This window comes from Mirounga leonina, unplaced genomic scaffold (genome assembly GCF_011800145.1).
Source record: "Mirounga leonina isolate KUSES-001 unplaced genomic scaffold, KU_Mleo_1.0 Mir_91, whole genome shotgun sequence".
Taxonomy (NCBI): domain Eukaryota; kingdom Metazoa; phylum Chordata; class Mammalia; order Carnivora; family Phocidae; genus Mirounga; species Mirounga leonina.
Genome location: NW_023270839.1, coordinates 47,890,587 through 47,913,750, shown reverse-complemented (window position 1 = coordinate 47,913,750; position 23,164 = coordinate 47,890,587). Strand labels below are relative to the sequence as shown.

At 62.1% G+C, this 23,164-nt stretch overlaps 1 protein-coding gene across 9 annotated transcripts; it reads right to left on the bottom strand.

Annotated features, from left to right (window-relative positions):
• Window positions 1-235: 235 nt before the first annotated feature.
• Window positions 236-22,867, bottom strand: CLK3 (CDC like kinase 3). Of its 9 annotated transcripts, none has more exons than XM_034994299.1 (14): window positions 22,790-22,867; window positions 18,677-18,783; window positions 15,841-15,888; window positions 10,315-10,466; window positions 9,525-9,741; window positions 7,677-7,773; window positions 7,334-7,400; window positions 4,892-5,008; window positions 4,054-4,220; window positions 2,823-2,917; window positions 2,608-2,737; window positions 2,279-2,361; window positions 1,726-1,805; window positions 728-1,482 (listed from the first exon to the last, which is right to left on the bottom strand). In XM_034994299.1, exons 3-14 carry the CDS (start codon window positions 15,841-15,843, stop codon window positions 924-926), a joined length of 1,767 nt encoding a protein of 588 aa, XP_034850190.1. In that variant the 5' UTR covers window positions 15,844-15,888; window positions 18,677-18,783; window positions 22,790-22,867; the 3' UTR covers window positions 728-923. The 9 variants fall into 9 exon arrangements, with proteins under 9 accessions (XP_034850185.1, XP_034850190.1, XP_034850191.1 ...); XM_034994300.1 differs by having other exon boundaries at window positions 18,677-18,786; window positions 22,796-22,835; XM_034994294.1 differs by lacking the exons at window positions 15,841-15,888; window positions 18,677-18,783; window positions 22,790-22,867 and adding exons at window positions 236-721; window positions 13,836-13,931 and having other exon boundaries at window positions 1,392-1,482.
• Between the last annotated feature and the right edge of the window lie 297 nt (window positions 22,868-23,164).

Sequence of the window (23,164 nt, the reverse complement as noted above, 5' to 3'; positions counted from 1 at the left end):
TCGGCCACAGTTGGGCAGGTACAGCCTGAAGTGGCGGCTGGTGATGGGGCCAGGAGAGGTCAGACTAGCTGCTGCCTGGCTGGGCTCGGTCGGCCCTTTGCCTTCGATTCCGTGGGGCCGAGGGGAATCGGTGCCTTCCAGCAGGCCCGCCACCTCCGGGCTCTTGTCTGGGGCCCAGAGGGATCCCTGGCTTCTGTCTTGTCACTGTTCACACTTAGCTCTCCACAAGCTGAACTGCTAAGAAAGACTTTATTAATAAGGTAGGGGGAGGGGAAGGCAAGGAGCCTGGAGACGGACACACCGGTACCAGGGGTTACAAACAGTAAGAAACACTTTATTATAACTTTACAACATATAAATAGCTTGGGTCAAATCTGTGCTTTCTGGCAGCTGGGCATCAAGTCTCGTCCCCTGCAGGCTCCGGCCTTCCTTCACATTGCACTGTTCGCTGGGTGGCTCTGGCCCTGAGGCCTGGCGGTGGAGGTCGGAGAAAAGGCCGGGCAGCCCAGTCCCGCGCTCCAGCTCGTGGGGTGGCCTACGCCTGTCATCTGCTTGGGTTGCGGCTGGTGTGGAAGGACCGCTCCTCAGGGGTCAGGCCAGCAAAGAAGGGGTGCAGCAGGGCCTCCGCCAGTGTGATGCGCTGGGCAGGGTCAAATTCTAACATCCTCCTCATCAGGTCAAACAGCTGCACGTGCTCCAAGGAGTCCTGGAGCATGTAACTCTGCTCAGGGACACAAGGTGCCTCAGTGTGATGGCAGGGTCGTGGGAAGCCACAGCAGGTCCCTGTGCCTCTGGGAAGCCTTGCTGCAATGGGTTGAGGAGGCAGTGCTGCCTCCCTGGAGGACTACTTCCGCCCTCCTGGACAGTGAGCCGCTCCTTTCCTTTCATGCCTGCGTAGAGCGTTTGGCTCTGAACTTGTCAGGCTACTGGGTAGTCTTGCTGGCTCGGTGCCTCTGCCCCTGCATGCAAAGTCCTGACAGGTGGGTAGCATCACCTCTGCAGAATTCACTTGTCCGGGCACCAAATGCAGTTGACAGAGGCTCTCTGGCCATGTCTAGGTCTTCCCTCCCCCTCACCTCAGTCCTGCCTAGTTCTTCCCAAAACCGAGAGAAGAGGGGGACAGGAAGCAGCAGGGTCTCTGACATCTGGCTCTTCTGGTGTTCCCCCATTACATCCATAGCCACCCTGTGGGGAAGGGGCGGGGCTAAGGGCCCCTCGGGGGCGGTCTGCAAGCAGCCCCACGGCCGGCACCCAGCAGCCTCGGGTGCGGCCTCCCACAGAGCCGGAGCGAGGAGGCAGCTTTTAGCTGCCTGGCCTGTGTCTGCTGTGTGTCTGCCCAGTGCCTGGGGTCTCCTTGGCATGAGTTGAGCTGGGGGAAGCCAGAAACTGACCTTCAGAGGTTTGCAGTTCTCCTTCACATACCGGCCATCAGAGCTGTTCTCATCCCAAACCAGGCCCCCTTTGTAGAAATATTTCTGTTTCCTGAAAGCAAAGGAAAGGAAGGGGTCAAGCGGTAGGGGTGGCAGGGGGCGACGCGTCTTGGGTGGGGGCTGGGGGGCAGACAGCGGCAGTCTGGGGAATGGCTGCGAAGCCAGGTGGGGGAACCCGGCTGGCCTGGTGCAGCAGGGCGGAAAGGTCTGGGCAAGTGGTCTGCCAGGTCACTCAGAGTAGGGGACAGGAGGGAAGGCCGAGAGGAGCCCCGAGGGCACCACCAGGGCTCCTTACCTGGTACGGTGGATCATGTGTGATGGGATGGGCCCTAGGATCTTCTCCATCATCACCAAATGTTCTCGGTTTTCATGGGTCTATTGGAATGGCAGGGGCAGGGCAAGCAGGCGTCAGTACCAGCCTCTGCCCCCTCAAAAAAGTAAGGGACGCTCCTTACCCCCGAGAGATGTGAACCCACCAGTGAACAGTAGTCCTAGCCTCTGGCCTAGTGGCAGCCTGCCAGCCTGTTCGCTCAAGGTCAAGTGCACGCTCCCTAACCTCTAGGGTGGACTTGCCCATCACCGCACCTCTCTTTCCACTGACTTCCCTTACTCTTCCCAGAACGTGCCCCGCCCCGGCCCCTCTCTCTGCCCTCCCTCGGGCCGTGCCCCCTGCCTCAGATGCTCGCTCCTCCTGCCCTGAGCGCCCCACTGCCCCAACCTCAGGAGCCCGAGTGTCCCAGCATGCTGCCCGAGGGGGGGCGGTCACAGAGCTCCCCATGCCCGCCCCTGCAGCGCGCCCGAGGAGCGGCGCTCAGGCGAGCTGCGTGCTGCGGGAGGCTCGGCCTTACCTGGAAGAGCGTGAAGCCCCGGTAGTACTCGAAGAGAATGCAGCCAATGCTCCAGACGTCGCACGGCTGTGCCCAGCCCAGCTCTGAAAGCCAACGTGGGGGGAGACCGTGAGACTCAGCCCCGGGCTCCCAGCCCAGACGTCAAAGGACAGCTGCCGCTCTGGCGAGGCGGGGTTCTTGCCCGAACCCCAACAGAAGACCCTTTCTGCATACGGCCAGGTGAGCCGCCACAGTGACCCTGGCCCCTGGGGGCGGGCGCATCCCTGCCTCTAGCCCTCCCCTCCCGACAGCGGTCCGCTTTATCGGGTGGCGGCTCTCCAGTCACTCACCAAGGATCACCTCGGGTGGGCGATAGTGACGGGTGGCCACGATGGTCGTGTGATGCTCGTGGTCAAAGGTAGCGCTGCCGAAGTCAGCCACCCGGATGCTGGTGTTCTTCACCGACTTCTCCTCACAGCTCTGACAGGCAAGGAGACCAGGTCAGGAGTCTGGCCCGGCGGGGCACCCAGCCCAGAGCGCGGCCCTGCCCTCTCCCGGCCCGTACCTTGTGCTCATTGTAGAGGGTTTCAAACTCCGAGTTCACAAACAAGATGTTCTCTGGCTTCAAGTCTGTGTGGGTCAGCTGGTTTTCATGTAGAACTGGGGAAGCAGGAAGGACAGAAGCAGAACCTTGAGAAGCCCGGCTGCTTCTCAGGCCCCTCCGCCAGCGCTGGGCCCGACTTCACCTCTACAGCTGGCCTGCCGGCGACCCTCGCACCCCCAACCTCTGCAGGGGGCTCGGGGAGCAGAGCGGCCTCTCGCCTTCTCGGTGCTTGGGGCCTTGGCCGGGTCTGATACTTTACAAGAGGGGCAGGGGACGCTTTTCCCGTTTCGAAAACCTCCTCAAGCCTCTCCCCGAGGCTGCAGCATCAGCCTGGGGCGGCTCCCTCTCCCCAGCACCAGCTACATTATGTGCGGGTCGGGGGCAAAATGAAACGCAGGTCCCCTTACTCAGAAGTTTCAAAGAACGTTAAGATGGCAGCAAGAGAACACGGAACTAAAATAACCACAGGGCCACCCCTGAAGCCAGCCCTGCCTCTTCCCGTCCCCCAGCCTGGAAGGAGACCTCCACCTTTCTCCTCCAGTCCCTGGCCACCACTTAGCACCTTCCGGCTCCAGGCTCCCAGCTGGTGGTCAAGACCGTCCCCGCGGTGTGACGCACCTCTTCCCGACAACGGGCCCTCTCTTCCTCGGAGTGAGTTTCAGCACGCGCCGGGGTCTGGGCCCTCACTGAGCCGCTCCCCTCGCTGGGAGGGCTCGTCCCTGCCCCCTCCATCTGTGCGGACCCCGGACAGCCTACCTCTAGGCCTATCTACCTCCTCTCCAAGGAGCCTCTGCCCTGCCCGGACCACCACACCCCGCGGCGCGCGGCACGTGCACCTCCAAACGAGGCTCCCAAAGGCCGGCAGGCAGATGGGAAGGGACTGTCGGACGGAGGGCGTGTGCGTGGGCAGCGCCCGGGGCTGGGATCTACCAGTCAGCCTTCGACCTTTCCACCCTCTGCGGCACGGCGAGAGGCGACGGCGAGCTGGGCAGATTCTGGAGTGCTCTCTCCTTTCTTCCTGAGTGCCCGGGGCATAGGCGGGCTCAGGCGCCCCTGGAGGCGACCGAAGCCTCTCCCTCCTCCCAGAGTCCTCCCTGAAGGCCTTTCAGCCCAAGGGGCCCCGGCGCCTCTCGGGCCGGGCACGATGGTCGGCAGCTGGTGTGAACGGGGGAGTGGCGGCGCGCACACTTACACCGGAGGGCGTGGCAGAGCTGGTAGGCCATGTGCCGGACGTGCGGCAGGGGGTAAGGCTGGAAGTTATTCTCCTTCAGGAACTCAAAGGTGTTCTTGCCCAGGAGCTCAAAGGCGATGCACATGTGACCGTGGAAGTTGAACCAGTCAGACATCAAGACACACAGGCTAGAGGAGAATGATGGGGGGGGGGGGGGCTCAGTGTCTGCTGGGGGGCTGGCTCCCCGCCCCTCCCTCAGGTGAAGCCGGTCCCTGCTCCTGGGCCCCTGGGTCACACGTGCTCATGAAGAGAGACCATCAGTTATAGACAAAGAGCACGTCTGCCATCAGAGGTCACCCAGATCAGCTCAGGGCGAGGACTAAACCTCCTACTGCCACAGGGTCCTGCCGTCGACTTATGACATGGCCATAATCCCTGCACCTCAGAAAGAGATGGCATCGTGCCTTCCTTTCTCCGGCTCCCGGAACTGAGCTTCCCGAGCCTGCAGGGCTTGGCACGGGGCTGGCGGGAGAGGAAGTGCTCAGCGCGCGCGAGCCCCAGCAGCTTCGGGGCTGCGTCTCGTCTGACCCCCGCCGTGAGCCACGAGGCCCCTGTTTACAGAAGCGGGCCTGGGAGGCGGCCTCAGCGCGCACACAACGGCTGGGGTGGAGCCCGGGCTGCACCCTGAAGGCTCCTCCGGCACGGCCTCTGGGCCCGGCCGCCCGGCCCTGCGCGTCGGGAGAAGGCCTGGCGCCAACCAGGTGAGAGCACACGGCTCCACCAGGGGGTCTAGGCAGTTGGGGCCGGAGTGGACGCCGTCCCCACGGAGAGCTTCCCTCTGCTTCCCTGTGACACTCACAACTTGTTCTCTTTGTCCTTCTCCTTGATTTTTTTGAGAACGTTGATTTCTAGCCGGGCAGCCTCCCGGTACTTGCCCACGTTGCGGATGATCTTCAGGGCAACCTGAGACTTCCCTCTGGGATCCAGGAAGGAAGCAGAGGTTCTCAGGAGAAGTGCCCCTGCCCTTCTCCCCCCACCCTCCACCCCAATCTGGCAACTCCTGGCAAACACCACTCAGGACTCCAGAACAGGACCTGCTCTGGCGAGCGCAGACAACTGACCCCCAGCCCGCCCCCAGACGACGCCACACCTCCCCTGTCCCGGCAGCAAGCTCCCCTGGCATCTCTGAGTTAGCGCGCCGGGGCCAGCCTGGGCTTATCTGATGCCAGCCACTGCCAGCTCCCAGCAGAGTGCGCAGAGGGGTGGAGGCCTAGCCCGCCAGCAGCACTGGCACCAGCTCACTCAGTAACCCGACCTGTAGGCCAGCCAGCCCTGACCCTGGCCACGCCATCCCAGCCAGAACCTTCTCGCAGCACCTCTTGACCTTCCTAAAGCACATCTCCAGGTCTGGGCAAACAGCGCCCCCTGGGGTGGGGGTTCCAGGATGGGACGAAGCCTTGGTAAGAGTTAGGTAAGGGTGCCAGCAATAGGGTCTTCTCGCTGGGAGTCCCCGGGGCGCTCCCTTTACTCCACTTCCTCTGGCCCCCCCAGCCTGCCTACCAACCAGCCACAGCACGTATCACAGACCGCTGAGTGCCAGGAGGCCCCTTCGGTGTCCAGTGCGGATTTTAAGAACTCCTGCCCCTGCGCTTCCCATCCGCCAGCCCCGCCCCATAGGCCACCCGCAGGATGCCAGCAGAGCAGGGGACGTGCTGAGGTTCGACCGCCATGCCCGGCGGCTATCGGGAAGGGCCAGCCAGACTTCAGAAGCCCGGTGGGGAACTAGACTGAGACAGCCCTGGCCCCTTGAGAGGCCTCCCTCTGGGAGGCTGGCCTTGGTGCCTAAGGAAAAGGCTCTCAGGCCCTAGGGCAGAGGCATCTTCTGGAGAATACCCTTGTTTTTCTTTCCCTCTCCCATTTTCCCAGATTTTCAGGGCTGGGAAAGACCTCAGAGGAAAGGCCACCTGCTCCAGGCTCCCTCAATGGCGTTCTGATCTTCAACACAGGGAGCTCGTCACTCCCACAGGCAGCCGCCACCAGGGTTGGATGGCTCTGAGGATCAGGCCCTTTCACCGAGGTGAAATTTACCCCCTCATAACCACCCCTCTGGCCAACTCCCTTTGGACCCCCTAAATGTCCCCCGAGCCTTGTGCCTGCCCCTCAGTGACTTCAGAGGCTCACTGCCCCTCCAGCTACTCGGGGGCATGGCCCAGAGAGCTTAGCTGCCCCCGCGTGTCACAGCTCGCAGATCTGCCTCCTGTCCCTCTGGTCCCAGTGCGGTCTACACGTCCCCATGCCCACTGGCCCCAGCCCTAACCTGGCGGGCCACACTGGGTCTGAGGAGTGGGAACTAGGAGCCCAGGGAGGTTTCCTGTCAGTCACTGTCACTACCTTATATGGAGGCCACAGGGCTAGCTGGATGGCTAGGTCCAACTGTCCTGAGCACCCCGTACGGTGGTACTTGGCGCCAGCACTCAACACCTGGGGGGTATGGGTCAGATCTCTTCACCTCTAACACAGTGGAAAGGTCGTGATGGGCGGCATGTGGCTCAAATGACACAGCAGGGACACGAGCATCTGGTAGCTAAAGCACCAGACCAATAAGAGTGCCATCAGAAGAGGGAGGCAGTGGGCTCCCAGGAGGCAGCCTTCCAGCCTAAGGCAGAGGGGCACGAGTTCTGGTCTGGAGGAATGGCGAGGGGACAAGAGCGTTTCACCACGCAGCCTGGAAGGCAGCAAGGGTCCCCAGAAGCACCCAAACACACACAGAGCCCTGTTCTACCTGCGCACGCTCAGAGGGACCCGCAATCAAGCCTGGCCACGTGGGAGAAGGCGGCGGCCGGCTAGGTCAGAGAACCCGAGTCCCGTTCCTCTCAACCGGGCCGCGCACAGCCTCTCAGGCAGACCTCCCGAGCGGGGCAGGGGGGCTCGGGCTTGGTCTGGGCTCAGCACTATTCCGAAACCCCTCCCAGGCCCAACCCGCCACGAGATGGCAGGAAGCGGACCCGGACCGCTGAAGAGCCGGGGCCTCGGCCGTGTGCCCGACAGCCGCCACCACAGCCCCGGGGGGCCGAGGGGCTGCCAGGGCAGCGCCCCTCATGGGCCAGCAGTCCGTGAGCAGGGAGGCCACACGCCTGCGGAGCCCCGGGAATTTCTCCCTATTTCAGGGGATCAGCAGAAGCCCAACACGCCCAGGCCAGCACCCTGCTATGGCGCGACCCTTCGGAAAGCCACGGGAGAGGCTCTGCCGCCCGCCGCCCTCAGGAACCGCAGGCTGGCTCTGCGCAGGAGGACCGCTCACCTGGCGTGGTCCAAGCACTCCACCACCTTGCCAAACGTGCCTTCGCCCAGGTTCCCCACGATCTCATCTAGGAGAGAAAAGAAGCAGGGCATGAGGGCCTGGAGGGCAGAGGGCCGGCAGCTCCTGCAAGTTCACAGCATTCAAATTCTCAAAAACAAAAAAGGTTTCTTTCTCACGGCTACGCTCTTAAAAACAGAAGTTGCTAGTGTCTGTGTCATTCAGGCAATTACTGGTGGCCCCGCTAAGGCGCCACGCGCACTAGAGGCCCCTCCGGGCAGGAGAGGTCTCGTCTAACAAGGGGGGAGAAAGTAGAGAGGTAAAGTTTTACGAAAGGTGGCTGTACATCGCTCTTGGAGCCAATCGCCGATCCGGCACACCAGGTGGCCCTCCTTGTCATCTTCCACACTCCGGCTGCTGCGCTTACTGCTCTGTTGGCTTCTCTGCATGCACCGCCCCCCGAAACGCCATCCGACCAATCGCATGGTAGGCGGTTCCGATTGACAGATTGAGGTGTCAGTCAAAGGCAGAGGTGGAGACGGTGAGGAGCCGGTGGGTTGGTTGGTTGGATTTTCCAGATCCCAGCATTTCATAAGGCACACAGCATATATAACGATAGGGATATTGCAAGGGACACGTCAAGACACAAACTGACTTCAAAAACAGAAAAGTAAAACAGCTACAGGTATGTAAAGAAAACTCGGACATTATCTAAGAGAAGGGCGCCACAAACGCTCAGAAAGACGACCAAGCCTCCGCTGCCGAGGGGCCGGGCGGCGCCAAGAGCCCCGGGCCCCGGCTCCCTTCGCCACCGAGGGTCCCCCTCCCGGGCCCTCCCGGGATGGCTCCAGCCAGCGTGAAGACGCAGCGAGAACGGCGCAAGAAGGTGGCTGGCTCAGCCTGGGTCCTCGTCCGCAACGGCCAGAGGCCGCTCTGGCTTCAGCTGCACAACGCCCAGCCGGCCCTCGCCTGCCTCAGCTCGCACACGCAGCCCTGCGCAGGCCCGACAGCGGCCACTCGGGAGCCAAGCCGCCACCTGCCCCCACACGGGCCTCCGTGGCCACACGTCCCGTCACCACCAGAAACGGCCTTCCGCCGGCGGCCCTCGTGCCGCCTGCCTCGAGCAGGCCGGGCGACCCTCCTACCACGACGGCCCCCACGGGCCCCACGCCAGCTTCTGCCCTGGCCTCGACGCCCACGATCTCAAAGGCCGGGCCATCCCGCGCCTCCTGACGACAGAGGGCACCCGGAAGAGAAGAAGCCTGCACTGCCATCCTGCAGCAGCGTGTGGCGGTGTGCACAGAGGCCACCGGGCCGTGCTGGGCCGCCCGCGGTCAACCCTCAAGCCGTGGCCGCTCAAGGAAGTCACAGGAAAGCTGAGCAGAAGAGAAGCCTGGGCCCTGCACCGGTCCCGCCGCCACTCCTCAGGGGCCTCCTGGCCGGCGGGAGGCAAGAGGGATGGGGAGGAGAGGAGAAGACGGCACGCGACCCGACAGACACACGAGGGGCCCGAGCGCGGCGCGGCGGAGATCCGGACCGCCTCCACGCTCCCGACACGGCCAGGCCCCGCTCCCGGCGTGTGGCCGGCCACCGCACAAGGCCTGGGGCTGCGGGCCTTTCTGCCATCCGTCCACGCGCCCCGGCACACGGGCGGCCTGTCCCCGTCTTGACCGCCCCTCACGGGAAGAGGCGAGGCTGCAGAGGGCCCGGCTGGAGGTCAGCGGTCAGAGGGGGAAGCTCCCGGTCTGAGCTGACTGACAGGCCGCCCCTACCCGTGGGCACTCCAGCCAGCGCCCGCGACTGCGGGCCATCTCCGGGTGGGAGGGACCGGGCCACGCAGCTCCAGACCACATACCAGCAACCCTATCAGGTTCCCCAAGTGTCCCCGGCCACGCGCACCACGTGGCCCGGGCCCAGAGCAGCGTGGAGACACAGACAGGCCGGGGGGCCAGCCGGCGCCGGAACCAGAGCCTCTCTCGCCGCCACCGCCGCCGCCAACGGCCAGAAGACGGAGGGGCCGGGCCCCCCGCTCAGCCCTGCGCCTGGACCAGACGACACAGACACACACACATGCACGCACACCCAATGCGCGTGCGGCGGGGCTGGCAGTACTCACCCAGAGCAGCCAGCCTGAGAAAGGCTAGAAAGGACGGGGCCCTGGAGCCCCAGCCAGCGCCCTGTGGCCACCACTCACCGAGGAGGCGCTGCTACAAGACCTGGTGCGGCGTTTGCGGCAGTGGTGGGCGTGCCTGCGGGCCCGGTACGGCTCCCTCTCCCGCGAGCGCCGGCGATGGTGGGACCGGGAAGACCCGTAGCAGTCCTCGCCGAACGACGGGCTCCGCTCTTCGCACCGGTACGTGTCGCTGTCACGGCGCTCCCGGTACCTCCTCTGGTAGGGCAGGCGGTCGTGGCTGCCGGGAGGGGCGTGAGGACACTGGTAAGGTGGGGACCTTCCTCCCACTAGCCCGGGTTTCGCTTCTGGGCAAAAGGCGTGTGGTGAGGCCCCACAACGAGCTCACAGAGCGGCCTGCTGGAGCGGAGGCATGGGGGGGCGGGGGGAGCGTGTGCATGAAGTCCCGCCTCTGGAACCCGGGCAGCTGGCGGCACCCCTCCAGGGCAGGAGGCTCAGCACCGGGCCTCAGAGGGTCCCAGCGCCCCAGAGCTCCCTGTGGCTGCTCACACAGGACGAGGGGCCGAGCTCTGGAAAGGACAGAGGCTGCGTTCTCAACCCCACCGAGGGAGGCTCAGAAGTCAGCAGGGGCGATGCCGGCCTAGAGTCTGGAGAAGGAAGACTCAGACAGAGAAAGGGGCAGCAGGACGGCAGCGAACACAGAGGCCCGGGAACGCAGCTGAGCTCGGGGGGGAGGGGGACAGTGGCAGAGGGGCAGCCCCCGAAGGAGCCCAGGGCCGCCACGAGCCTCCACGCTGTCTCCCCAGCCCCGCTGAGGGATGGAGCCCCTCCCTCCCACCTAGCCCCCTGTCACCTTCTGGACCGAGATCTCCGGGGCGGAGGCTCCCTTCGAGACGGGTACCGCAGTCTCCCTTCATGCTCCCGACTGTAAGACCTCCTCCTCTTCCATCGGTAGCTCAGGTACGGGTCTGGCTCAGGGGAGCGGTATCGCTTACAGTGATGCATCTAGGCCGCGGGAAAGAGAGAGCGCTGCTCAATGCGCAGCCGGGCCGCCAGCCACCTCCGGCCACTCCGGCCCCCGGGCTGCTCGGGCGCCTAGGCGCTCCTGAAGAAGAGGCCCATTGTTGTGTTTGGGGGCAGCCCCTCCCAGGGGTTTATGAAGCGAAAAAGAGCTCTGAGGTCACACTGGTCAAACAGCACACGACGGGCAACACCCTCCTGTGCCAATGAACAAACAGCTGCCTCCCCAGCATGGCAGCGCGGGGCCTGGGGGCCTGGGGGCTCGGGGCGCCCGGCAAGCCGGCACAGGTGCAGACAGAAGGGGGCGGGGCTGGTAAGCACCATCCCAGGAGACCAAGGCCAAGGAGAGAGGAGAGCCTCCTGGGTGCAACTCCCTCCTGTCTGTGGGGTCCTATGAAGTGACTGGTCTGTCAAGCCAGAGGCCAGAGTCAAAGGGCTGTTGGCAGGGAGCCAACACACAGGAGCAAAGGGTGAAAGCCCTCAAGTCCAAAGCCAAGTTGCCTGGCTGAGGCCCTGAACTAGACCCCATCAAGGGAGCAAAGACCACACATCAGTGGGAGAGGCCACAGGCGGAAATGAGAAGACCAGCCCTTGGAGGAGGAGGTGCACAGGGTCTTACAAACATTCCCTAGCCGATCCGAGGGGCTGGCCAAACAGACCTGGGGGTCCGTCTAGCCCCTGCTGCTCCACGCTCTGTCTCAGCACCAGCACACTGGGGCCAGCATCCTCAGAGCACCCGAGGTTCTTGCCCAAGACCCCTGGGGCACCCTCCGACCAGCTGAGATGCTATGCCAGCCAGTGCCTCGCCTCCAACCGTACCACCGCTGCTAGACCCCCTGTTCCGGTCCCCTCTCCTGTGCTCATCTCAGGAGAAGCCGGAGGGCTGAGTGGCAAGCTTCTGTGCTCGGAGAGGCAGGCCAAAAGGGCCCTACCTTACTGTCCCTGTTCAGCAGGGACTTAAGTCCACCACAGGAAATTGTCAGGCTGGACCAGACACCAGCTGAGGAAGATGGCTATGTGAGGCCAACTCACTGTTCCACCCACACCCAGAACGCTGGCCAGCCTTCCTCCCAACCCTTTACTTGGCCTTAGCCAACCTCCAACGGTGGTCAGTCCTGGGCTCGCCTGACTAAGCACATTTGGACAAACCCACTGAGGCTGTCCCATCTCATGAGAAGGGTCTGTCAGGAGAGCAGAATGAACCAGCTCCCTGTGGATGGGCAGGGCAGCCAGGCATATCTGACTAAACCCCTGGGAGCTTCTCCATGATCCTGAGGAAATCCCTGCTCTCGATCTCCCACCAGCAGGTTTCTTCCCCTATCTATCTACTGCCCAGGCCCCGCAATGCTTGGAGGTAAATACTATGTAAAATCACCAACAGCTCCTCAAGAGCTTAAACTGCTGTTCTGTTTTGATGATCAGCTGACTAATGTTTCACTGTTTTCCTGCAATTACCCTGGGTCAGGTGCCCAAGTTATAGAATGAAGGCAGTATCTCACATCTCCCAAAGTGACATGGAAGATGCTCTGGTGGCCAGGCAGGCAAACCACCAGAGCTGGACAATGTGGTCTGGTCCACACCAGGCCAAAGACCTGGGTGGACCTGGGACCTAGGTCCTGAGACCTAGACGATTCTTATTCCCACACGTGTTCATGTTAGTGGGCTGAGCACAGATTCAGAGTCAGACAGATTTCGGTCTGAGTCCCGACACCACCACTTCTAGCTGTGTGCCTTCAGCCAAGTTATTAAACTACTCTGGCCTTCAAACTTCTCTTGCAACAAAGGGACAGTAATCTCTGATAGGGCTGTGAGAATTAAATTACGCTACTTCTTTAACAGTGCCTAGCACACGCCTTTAGGTTAAAAGCATTAATGAAGTCAGCTTTTCATTAACAAGGTTAAAAAGATTCCAGACAACACCTCTGGGTCTATGTTAGGACATAAAGAATATTTTATAAGTCCCTTCCAGGGGGAGAGAGCGCTCTGGGTAGAAAACCCCAAACTAAATCCCAGTGCTGCCACTTACTGGCCTCATGACGCTAGGCCTTGGTCACCATACCTGAGAACTGGGAGACAACACCTCCCAGCCAACTTGGCAATGGAGATGACAGGGATGAGAGCTATAAAGTACCACACAAGGTAATCAGAGGAGATAACCTCTGCTTCAACACATTCTAGGTAGGGGAAATATTGGGAATACCAGATGTCCCTCATTATCTTCCCAGCCAAGGCTCTAGATCCCATTTCTCTTCAATTATCTCTGAAGCTCTGAGACCCCAGCAGATAGGTTAAGGAAGCGAAGGGTCACAATTATGTTCAAGAAGGCTCTGCTCTTACACAGGGAAGAAAGAGATAATGTAAAGGAAACCAGGCCAAGAATGCCACCTTTTCTCTGAGCATAGGCCTAGTTGACTTCTCATTTGCAGTTCCTGGCCAGAGAACTGGGTTGACAAGAAGAGCAGCCAGCCAGGTCAGCGTCTACCCTCCCGGATCCCAGCCACTCCAGCGTCCCATGGTTATTTTTGGCTGACGCTGCCCCACCACTGCAACCTCAAACCTGCCACCTTACAAGCCGCCACCACCGGGTGAAACGCTCCTCCTTTTCAAGGGCATGGAGGAGGGAAGCTGGAAGGCAGCCAACTCCGCCTCGACGGGGGCCTGGCCCAGGCAACTCCCACCCCAGCTCCACACCAGAGCACCCGCACCCGGAACTAAAGCACACACAGACTCCCGGACCAGGGAGCAGCCCGGGCATTTGTACTGTCAGCTTGGCCCGGCCCCTCCCCCGGGCTGGAGCGGCTCCATCATCACAACAAAACACGCTGGAGGCCTACGGCCCTCGCTCGCGTCCCTTCCCGAGGCGCCCTGGGTCTCAGAGATCTGAGCCCCTTCCCCCATAACCGCCGCCAGTGGCGGCGAGGGGCGACCCGGGAGACAGGCGGATGGCCAGCCTGAGCTAGAATCAAACTTCAGGCCGCGCGGGGAGGAGGAGTCTGCAGGCCTCGAGCAGACGGTATGGGAGGGGTCTGAAGGCCCCTCCAGGCTCTCCCAGGTAGGACCCCGACCCCATTCCGTGGGAGGTGCAGGGCCTCAGAAGCCGCTCTGGCTCAGACTCCGACACCGCGGGATCGAGAGGTCGGGGTCTGCGGTGACCGCCCCTCCAGGGGAGAAGCGGCGGGTCAGGGGTGAGAGGTCGCGGCCGCGGCCAGAGGCGGGCCGAGGGGGGAGAAAGAAAGAGACAAGGCCGAGACGGAGCCGGGAGCCCGGAGACCCGCACCCAGCGCGCCCGTCCCGCCGACTCACCCCCCGCCGCTGCCGCCGCCGCCGCCGCCGCGGGCCTGGGCCCACACTCACCGTCTCCCAGGATCCGGCTGTGGCTAGGCCCCACTCCCCGCTCCGAGCGCCTCTTCCGCTTCCGGCTCCAGCCTCCGCCCGCGGCGGCCCCGCCCCCCGCGTGACGAAGCCGTCGCCAGTCCCTGCTCGACCCGGCTCGATGGCCTGGCCGCTCTAGGCCCCGACTCGAAGGCTCTGGAGGACCCGCCTTCGCCGCCCCGATTCGGGCGGCAGCAGTGGAGACTGGTTCCGGGATGGCAGAGGGGACGTTCCCGGCTGCGGCCCGCCCCCCGTCGTGTCGCGACGCACGTAGGCCCCAAGTCTCGCCCCGAGAACCGTCCCCGCCCGCGGGCGCCGGGAGCCGAGAGGTGGAGCCCCGACCCGGCCGGGGGACCCTGCCTCCTCTGTGGATCCGACCCCGCCCATGCCCGCCAGCCCTTTCCAGCGCGCGGAGAGGCGGGCATTGTTTCGCTGTTGCCTCAGTGAAAACCGGGCGGGCCTTGAGTGTCCGTCTGGCCCCGGGACCCCGGAGGGCGCCAAAGATGACGGAGGCCTGTGTCCTGAGAGGCTCAGGAAGGCTGGCGCCGCTCCCGGTTTCGTGGAAGAAGCAAATGAGACCTTATTCTCTTTGTGTGGGGGTGTCTATTGAAGACCTGCGGCACGCCCGCATTCCCGTGGGCATCAGAACAGTTTCGGGGAAGATCCCCGAGAGCCACGTCGGCGGGGTTTCTGGAGAGACGGGGTCTGGGGGAAAGGGAGTCCCCTTTTCCTTGAGCAGCGCCGTACGCAGACTCGCACTGTGTCTCCGTTAATAAAACGAAAACGCCGCCAAAGGAAAGCCCACGATCAGGCCCCGCGGGCCATTTTTCCGAGTCACGCGACGCCCCCTTTTGCCGAGGCGGCGACGGTGGGATCGCTGAAGCCCCCCCCACCCGCTGTCCCGCCCCTCGTCGGGGCGGGATAACGGGACCCAACTTTCCACAGGAGAAAGCCAAGGTCGGGTCTTTTGGGGGACCTTACGGATTGTGAGCGTTCACGCCCCAGGGCTCTAGCTGGTATCGCCCAGCTAAGCGGGCGGGAGCGGCCTCTGGTGGCCCACACGCCCCGCCAGCGCCGGAGCGGGGGGGCCGGGCATCTTCGCCGGCCCCCGCCCCTCCCGGGACCGCTCTGTGGGGGCGGGTCACGCCCACTCCCCCAATGAGGGCTGGCCACGCCTCCGACGCGAGGCGTCCTCTCCCCGCCGGGGCAGGCGCGCTGCGAGTCGGGCCCCTCCTTCCGGAGTTGAGGCTGTTCCTCTGATCTTTGGTCTCCGGCTCTCGCCTAAACTGAGGTCCGACGGCGTGGCCTGAGGGGGGTGCTTACTACCCCCCGCGCCCCAGTTCTGTTAGCTCCACCACCCCATCCGAAGTAAACAAGCGAAGCTAAAGCAACACGGAGGCTTGCTACGCTCACGTGGCCTCAAGAACGAATCCCCGTCCCCTTCCAACCAAATGCACCCGCCCCCCAAACAAATTCAGAAGGCGCTTCCAGTGTGCTGTGGGTGACCGAGAGCCCGGCTGTCCCCGCCCGTCGGTCCCGCTCCCTTGGGATCCTGCCTCCGGGGCCGGAGGTAATGAGTTGCCATTCTTGCCCGGGCCCCCTTGCGGGGCCTGTACGACCACACCAGCCTGGTTTCACCTCAGGGTTTCATCCACTCAGCGACGCGAAAGGACTGTGTGTCTCCTTCCCCCCCCCGCCGCTTGGTGTGGCCCGCGGTTTCCATGGCTCCTAGAAGCCAGGACCGCGTGGGCAGCTGAGGGTGGAGGAGCTCGGGGAGGCTCCTGTCTCCAGCCCTGCCCTGGGCGCCGGGCTCCGAGGAGGTAAGTCGGGCGCCTCTTCCCACCAGCCCTTCCCACATCGGGAACCCAGGAGTCCCAGCCTCCCGGTAAGGAAGCCGCTCTCATCCTCTGAAATGGAGTAGGAGCCATCTCCCAGCCCCCTCTCCAAAATCTGCAGTTCAGTAGTTGTCCCGTGCTTCAGATTCTACCATTAGAGCTTCCTTCTTTTGTCTTTTTGCTCCCGAAAGAACGCACACCTAGGAGAAAAAGAGGCAGAGTGTCAGGCCCTTGGAAAAAGATCTAACCTGAGGTGAAGTACAGGTAACTACCCCCCCCCCCCCCCCCCCGCCCCACACACCCTCCCGCCTCATTCCCCCAGTGCTGGAAGGCTGCAACTTTGGCAGGTCTCGGCTGGGGAGTTCAAGCGGAGGGTCACCTCCAGAGGACCGTTGCTCCACATCCCCAGCCCCTTGGGACCCACCTCTTTCCCCAGGCCTCTATTCTTGTGCCCACCAAGCCTCTTCTGTGCTGGCCGAGAACTGCAACACAGTTCAAGGGCACCGGGGAAATGCCCCTGCCCTGCACCCTGCTACCAGCCACCTGAGACCCACAGGAGCTCCTTCCTGCCCCTCATGATCTCCCTTTTGCCCTGCTGGGCTCCTGGCTTGGCTTGCTGCCTTCTCCAGGCCCCAGCTCCTCTGATCCCCTCCTTGTCCTGCCGCCCTTGCTCTCTCTCTCCCTCTCTCGTCTGCCACATCCATCTTTGCCTTCTCTGGGGCAGTTAATTCACCTTTGAGCTTCAGCTCCAGGGTCACCTATCTGGAAAGCCTTCCTGGGCGCTCCAAGGGAGAGTCAGGCTCCCCTTCCCTGTGCTCCCACAGCATTGGGGGCTGTGCCTTCCTCTGCGCAGGCTCTGTAAATTCAGCATCTGGCCCGTGCCACTCCCCACTCCCGCAGACCACGAGCCCTTCCACAACCAAGCCAGGCAGAGTTGGGGTTCTCAGTAAGCGCTGGGGGCGGTCTGTGGGGGAGCGCCTGTTTTTAGTGGGAAGACAGAGCACCCAGCCAGAGTGGAGTTGTGGGCGCTGCGCCAGGGTGTGGGAGGTGGGGGCGGCGGACAGTCCTCATAGTCCCATCTTGGAGAGGCCTTGTGTGGTGGTGAAATGTGGAGAGAGCTCGGAAGCGGCCGCAAGAATGTGGGCGTGGAGTCGAGAGAGAAGAGGTGTCTGCGGGGAGAGGGCTGGTGGGTGGTAGTGCCATCCTGAGCAGGGAGCGGGTCTGGGAATGTGAGGAGTGAGCAAGTCAGTTAGGGGGGCGGGGGAGCTCAGCCCATGACCCTCTCCTCAGTGGGTACTTTCTCCCTGTGCCCACACAGAGCTGGGGCACAGTGCTTGGTGCCCAGGTGCGTGGGTGGGAAGACAGTGGTAGGATTCTGAGGCTCGGTCCCTGGAGGTAAATTGGGTGGGGCCTAGGGCTCAGGGCCCCCATCTTCCAGCTAAAGCTATGGAAGCCAAAGGGGTACTGAAGCAGTAACTTGGTTTAAGGGCTTCTGACCCCCTATATTAGAGCTAAACTACGGTGTCCCCAAAATGTTTCCCTGTTCCCTGCCATTTCCAGACTCCTATACTGGGAAGGGGAGCAGCAGGGGTCGGGGAGTGTGGGCCCAGTCTGCAGTGGACCCCCTTCATGACCTGGGGCAACTGACGTCCCCTTTGGAGCTTCAGTTCCCCCTCCTGAAGCCGGGGAGGGCCAGGTGAACTTGGTAACAACCAAGTGGCTGGGCCAGAGTCAGCACCGCGGCTCATAGGAGCTGTTGGAACTGAGAACTGTTTAGTAGGGTTGAGGCAGATGCTTATTTGAAATTTGAATCACCAGGGAAAATCCTGAGCCAAGGTGTTGTCAGGTTTAGGTGCATGCTCAGCACCAGGGCCTCAGTTTCCGTATCTGAAGGGGCCTCAGAAGCTGGTGCCCCAGCTCCAGGGTCTCCCAACTGTCCTGCTCTCAGGACCCACACTGAGGCAGAGCCCCATGGACTTGATGCCCTGCCCCCATCTGGTCCCCCTGGCCCTCCTGTCACTTTTGGCCACTGGACTGTGCCTGCTCACTGAGCCCCACTGAAGGGTGTAGGTGAGTGTGGGAAAGGTGGGCATGGCAGCCCCTGAGGCCCAGGCTGAAGCCTGGCTCCTCTTTCCTGGCAGGTGCTCAGACAGAGCCTTGGAGCAGGACGGGAGGCCCTCAGATAAGGCCCTGTGGATATGGCTGGTAGAGAGCGGGGGCACTGGGCCAAGCTGGCTGGCCACCTGCAGGCAGCGCTGGAGGCCATGTCTAGCCAGCACAGGTGCTGTGGAGGCAGGGATGTGAGTTGGGACTCTGCAGGGCCCGGGGTGAGCTCCTCATGCAGGAGCAGAAAGTGAGGCGTCCATCCTTCCCTCCCTGATCTTCCTTGCTTATCCACAGGGGACCTCAGGAGGTCCTCTGTGCTAGCAAGGTCCTCTTCCCAGGCTGGGAGCTCCAGAATGCGCAGGGCTGGTGCTCACATCTGGGGTCATGTTCTCAGGAAGAAGGCTTGTCAAGGTCTGGGGCATCCAAAGGAGACAGACGGGAACTGGGTCCCCAACAGGGCTGCTGTGCTGAACAGTGTCATCTCCGTGAATGGCGCCCTCTGGAGGTGTGCAGTGCATTGTTTGGTGTGGCTAGAGGCGCTGGTTGGAGGCAAAGGAAGGACTGGGGTCCCTGTGGCCCCCCCAGAGAGAGTTGGAGGGAGAGGCTGGTTTTAGCTCAGTGGACAGAAGAGTTTCCTTCAAGGCCCAGTTGCCCTGGTGAAAGCTGCAGTCCCCAGGGAGAGAGGAAGGTGAAGGTTCATGCAAGCTGAAGGTTCTAGGGGAGGCACCCAGCACCCCTGCCCCATGTGAAGGTGTGGTGGGCAGGGCCACCTTGTGATAGCCTAGGTACCTAAGCCTTTGGTGACCTGGGGGTCTCAGCCCATAGCTGCCCCTCCTAAAGCTCCTGCTCCATACGGTGCCTGGGGTGACCCTGGGGACTCACCTGACAGCCTGTCTGCTCCTGCCTCCCAGCTCTAGCATTCCACGACAGTGTCCCTGGTCCTCTTGCTGGAGCTCCAAAGCCATCAGCAGCTGGTGTCTCAGGTCCAGCTGCAGGTGGAGGGTCACACATCTGAAGCCCGTAGTGAGAATAGCTGGGCACCCCCTTGGAGCTGTGTCCCTTGTGTGTAAGCCAGGGCACGGGGCTGTGCTGGGCTGGCAGCTGGGCCCCTGGCTGGGCTTTTCACAGCTGGTGGAGCCAGCCTGCTTTATCAGAATCTGCAGGCACTGCTGTGCCTGGGGGCAGGGAGGGCCCTCTGCAGGGGTTCAGTGCTGCCTTCAGCCCTCCCCCCAGCAGGTGGAATGCTCCCTGGCCCACCTGGAGCAGGAGGGGCACCAGCTGCAGGAGTCCCAGGGACAGGAGTGGAGGAGGCCAGACCAGGACGCAGAAGACAAATCGGGGTGCCCGGTCGTGGGGGAGGGGCCTAGTGGCAAGAGGTCCTCCGGTAGGATCCGCTACTGCAGACAGAAGTGGGAAAGGCCAGCTGTGTTTGGACCAGAGGAGCCCACGGCCCCCTGGCCCAGAGCCCTCCTCTAAGTGGGTGCGTGGCAGGGCCCTGAACACGGGCCCTGCCTTGTACTTCATTCTCTGGTCTTCATTCTTGGAGCAGCAGCTGGAGAGGGAGGGCAGTGCAAAGATTTCTGTGCAGCCCAGAGAGAGCCCCCCCACCCCCAACATTTGGGAAGACCCTGCCACGACCCAGCCCACTCCCCTCCTGGATCAGATGGGAAAACAAAGCCCCGAGGGTGGGGAAGAACTCGTTCAGGGTCGAAACAGTGTGATCTGGAGGCTGTGAGGAGACCCCGGGGTGTGTACCCGCACGAGATGCTGGTGTCAGGCCTGCAGGGCCAGGAGCAGCGGTGGGATGGGGACAGGGCCCAGGCACTTCAGGGCCTGGGTGGAGTCTTAACCCCTGCCCAGGCTCAGGACGCAACCTTGCTGCAGGGCAGCTGCTGATGCTCGCCCAGGTGGCCCAAGACAGCCGGCAGGGTCGGCCCCACAGGGAGTCCAGGGTGCCAACTGAGCCAGCCTGTGCCACCTGTGCCAGGGGGGCAGAGAAGCAGGGGAGTCTAGGCCCTGTCCTTGGGGGATTCCGAAGTCAGGTGAGGAGCTCTAGGGACACCATGGGAAAGAGAATGTCCAGGCGGGACAGATTGGAGCAGGGCCTTGACATAGCACAACTCTAGCACACGCCATCCACCTTGTGGTCCCAGAAAAAGAGCACCCTTTGGTAGTGTGCATCCTGGTACTGTCCAGTGTTAAACCATCTGGTCCAGAACCAAAGCCTGGGGTTCGGAGAAGCCTCTGTGGGCTGGGGTCGGAGGAGGCCTCCTGGAAGAGTTGCGTCCCAGAGGATGAGGAAAGCAGGGGCTCTGGTGGAGCGGGCTCACGGGTAAAGGCCTGGCAGCTAGCCTGAGCAGACTGATGCCAGCCACGTGAGCCCCACAGTCCTGGTGGATGCTAAGCCATGACTGGGTCGAGTGGGGGGTCTTCACAGGTGAACAGGAGACTTGGAAGAGCTAGGCGGAAGTGCCAATGACCAGTGGTCCACTTAGAGCAGCCATCCTAGCGGCCTCAAGGAGAGCAGGTGTCGGAGGGCCCCATGCAGGCCCCAGAGGCAGAGCACCAAGGCTGCGTGCAGGTAGGGCGGTGTTGCCGTCAGTGCTGGGGGTGGCCCCTGGCCAGGAGACATAGCAAGTGGCTGCTCAAGCCCACCCTCAGGTTGTCCAAGCTGGAGTGGGTGTCCTGCTCCCACACTGGGTGAGATGACCCTGTAGGCAGGAGGTGGGCTAGCCTCTGTCTCCAGCTGGAATAGTCCAGAGCCCCAAACCCTGAACCATGGGGCCAAAGCCAGGCTCCCTTCCCCAGGTATCAACACTCCTGGTTGTCCCATTTTGACCCTTTTAGGGGAGCATGTGGGAAATCTTAAAGCTTCAACAAGTCCTGTCTTGGGCGGCTGGGTGGCTCAGATGGTTAAGTGTCTGCCTTCAGCTCAGGTCATGATCCCAGGGTCCTGGGATCAAGTCCCATGTCAGGCTCCCTGCTCAGCGGGGAGCCTCCTTCTCCCTCTCCCGCTCCTCCTGCTTGTGCTGTCAAATAAATAAATAAATAAAATCTTAAAAAAACAAAACAAGTCCTGTCTCTGCCACACATGGCCAAGCCCCCGCTGCTGGCCCAGGACCAGCCTGGTGGGGCAGGGAGGTGAGATGACCTTAGCTGCCGGGCTGCTAAGGATGTCAGGATGCTTGGGAGCGGAAGTGCCCAGGACAGAGGCTCTGTGTGTGTAGGGGCCATGGAGGAGGCATCTCTGCCCCAGTCCCCATCCCAACCAGTGAGACATAGTGAGGACATCTGTGCAACTTGGAAAGAAACCATTGAAACTTGGCTATCTGGGGCCCAGGTGGTGTTCAGACTGCTCTGTTTCTACTAGCACCCTCCAGGCCCAGGAGGTACCAGTGCCCCTGCAGGGAAAGCTAGAGGAAGAATCACATCAGAAGGTGGCCAAGCCCTGGAAGGCACGCGAGCACCAGGTGGCATTTGTCCTGAACTTTAAAGAGGAGCTGCAGAACTGCCAGAGATAGAGTGAGGCCTGGCGTCCCCCGCTGGGTGCCCTCTGTCCGCCTTCCTCCCCCTCCCCACAGGCCCTCCTCCTCGCTCTCTTCCCCGCTGCCCAGTCTCCCCTACTGCAGGCCAGTTAGTCAATCTCTGCTCTTAGGATGGCCCTTAGCTTTACCCTACACTTCCTCCCTTTCTCCTGCTTCTTCCTCATTATGCTCCACCCAGCCACCAACCCACTCATCCATCCATCCATCCATCCATTTAGCATACATTCACTGAACATCTACTACATGTCTGGCCCTTTTCTGTGCACAGGAGAACCACAGTCAGATCAGACCACTCCTTGTCCCCAGAAGCTTGTGGTTTGGGGCCACACAATCATCAAGTGAGCAATTACAATATGCCCGCTGAGGGGAGAGGCACTGTGGGAGTTGGGGAAGGGGGCAGCAGATGGGTACATCCTCCACAATGAGGGGATTTCTGAGCCTCTGAACTGTCACGGAAGGATGAACAGGCGAAGGAATGAAGGGCATTTCAGCAAGAGGGAGGAGCACATGCAAAGGCCCAAAGACGAGAGGTGTGGAGGTGGGGCAGTGCTGTGAGCAGTCTCCGGCCCAGCTGAGAAGTAGAGGGGGTGAAGGGGTGAAATGTGCAACAGGCCAGAGCAAGGGGGGCAGAGCAAGGGCTGCGGTGTCCACCAGACCTGAACTCCAGTTTGGGGGCTGCCTCCTTCCGGCTGGTGCCCTCCCTTAGCCTCCAGGGCAAATGTTTGTGTGCACAAGCAGACTGGTGGACACACACCCACCCACACCCCCAGAGACACACGCATGCTCCCAGATGTGCACACACAGACACAGAGAAACAGAGTCAGCAAGGAGGTGGCTGGGAGATGCAGGGATGGAGAGTTGCGAGGACCCAGGATGGGGGCGTGCTCTGTTGATCCGGCTGGAAGGAGTGTGAGAGAAGGTCTCAGCAGCCTTGGGCCTTGTAAAATGTGGGGTTGGTCTGAATCAGTGTATCTTGAACTGGGGTCCAGAGCTTTGCTTTGAGAGGGCTGTTCGTTCCTCAAGGAAGCAAATTTGCAGTGATTGCAACTGCGCATTTGTACAGAAAGAAATCTCAAGTTTTTGTCTGTTTCTCGACCCAGACCCCTGAGGGTCGGGGGTTGTCTCCTCAGGGCCTGGAGAGAGACTCTACGCTTTCTGGGGTGTGCACACTAGTCAAGATGGGGGTCCGCAGTGGACAATGTCCGTGAGAAAGCAGGGCTCACAGTGCCGGAGGGTGAGCAGTGCTGCCGAGACCTTCTCTCTGCCTCAGGGCAGATTCAGGTGCCCGGAAGGAAGTGGTGCAGGGTGGGTCCTATGCAAACAACATGCAAAGGATCCATAAACCAGTGTCCCTGTGGGCCCCAACTCTAGGGCCTTCCAGTCCTCCGCTTCTCAGGGACAGCAAAGGCCATTTCTCTCCAGTCCCCAGGGAGGCCTGCCCAGGACTCACCTTCTGTGAGCAAGTGGGTGACCCGGGCTCTGCGCCTGTCCAGGGAGGGTGGCCTAGAATTCCGTGCTGGGTCATGGGCAGGAGTCCTGTGGGGAGCAACCGATTGGTCAAAGTCACAGCAGGGCAGAGGCTCTCAGGGAGACTGAGCAACAGCTGGCTCGCAAGAGGGTGTGAGGGGCTCCCAGGGCCTCCAGCACCCTCCACCTCAAGCTCCTTCTATACTGACCCCTTCTGGGGCTTTACCTCAGTCTGTCTTCCTCCAGTCCTGATCCCAGGATCCTGTGCTCTTCACTGTCCCCACATTAGTGGTTAAGATTGTGGGTTCCGGAGCCTGAATACTGGGCACAAATCCTGCCTCCACAGTCTACTCGCTAC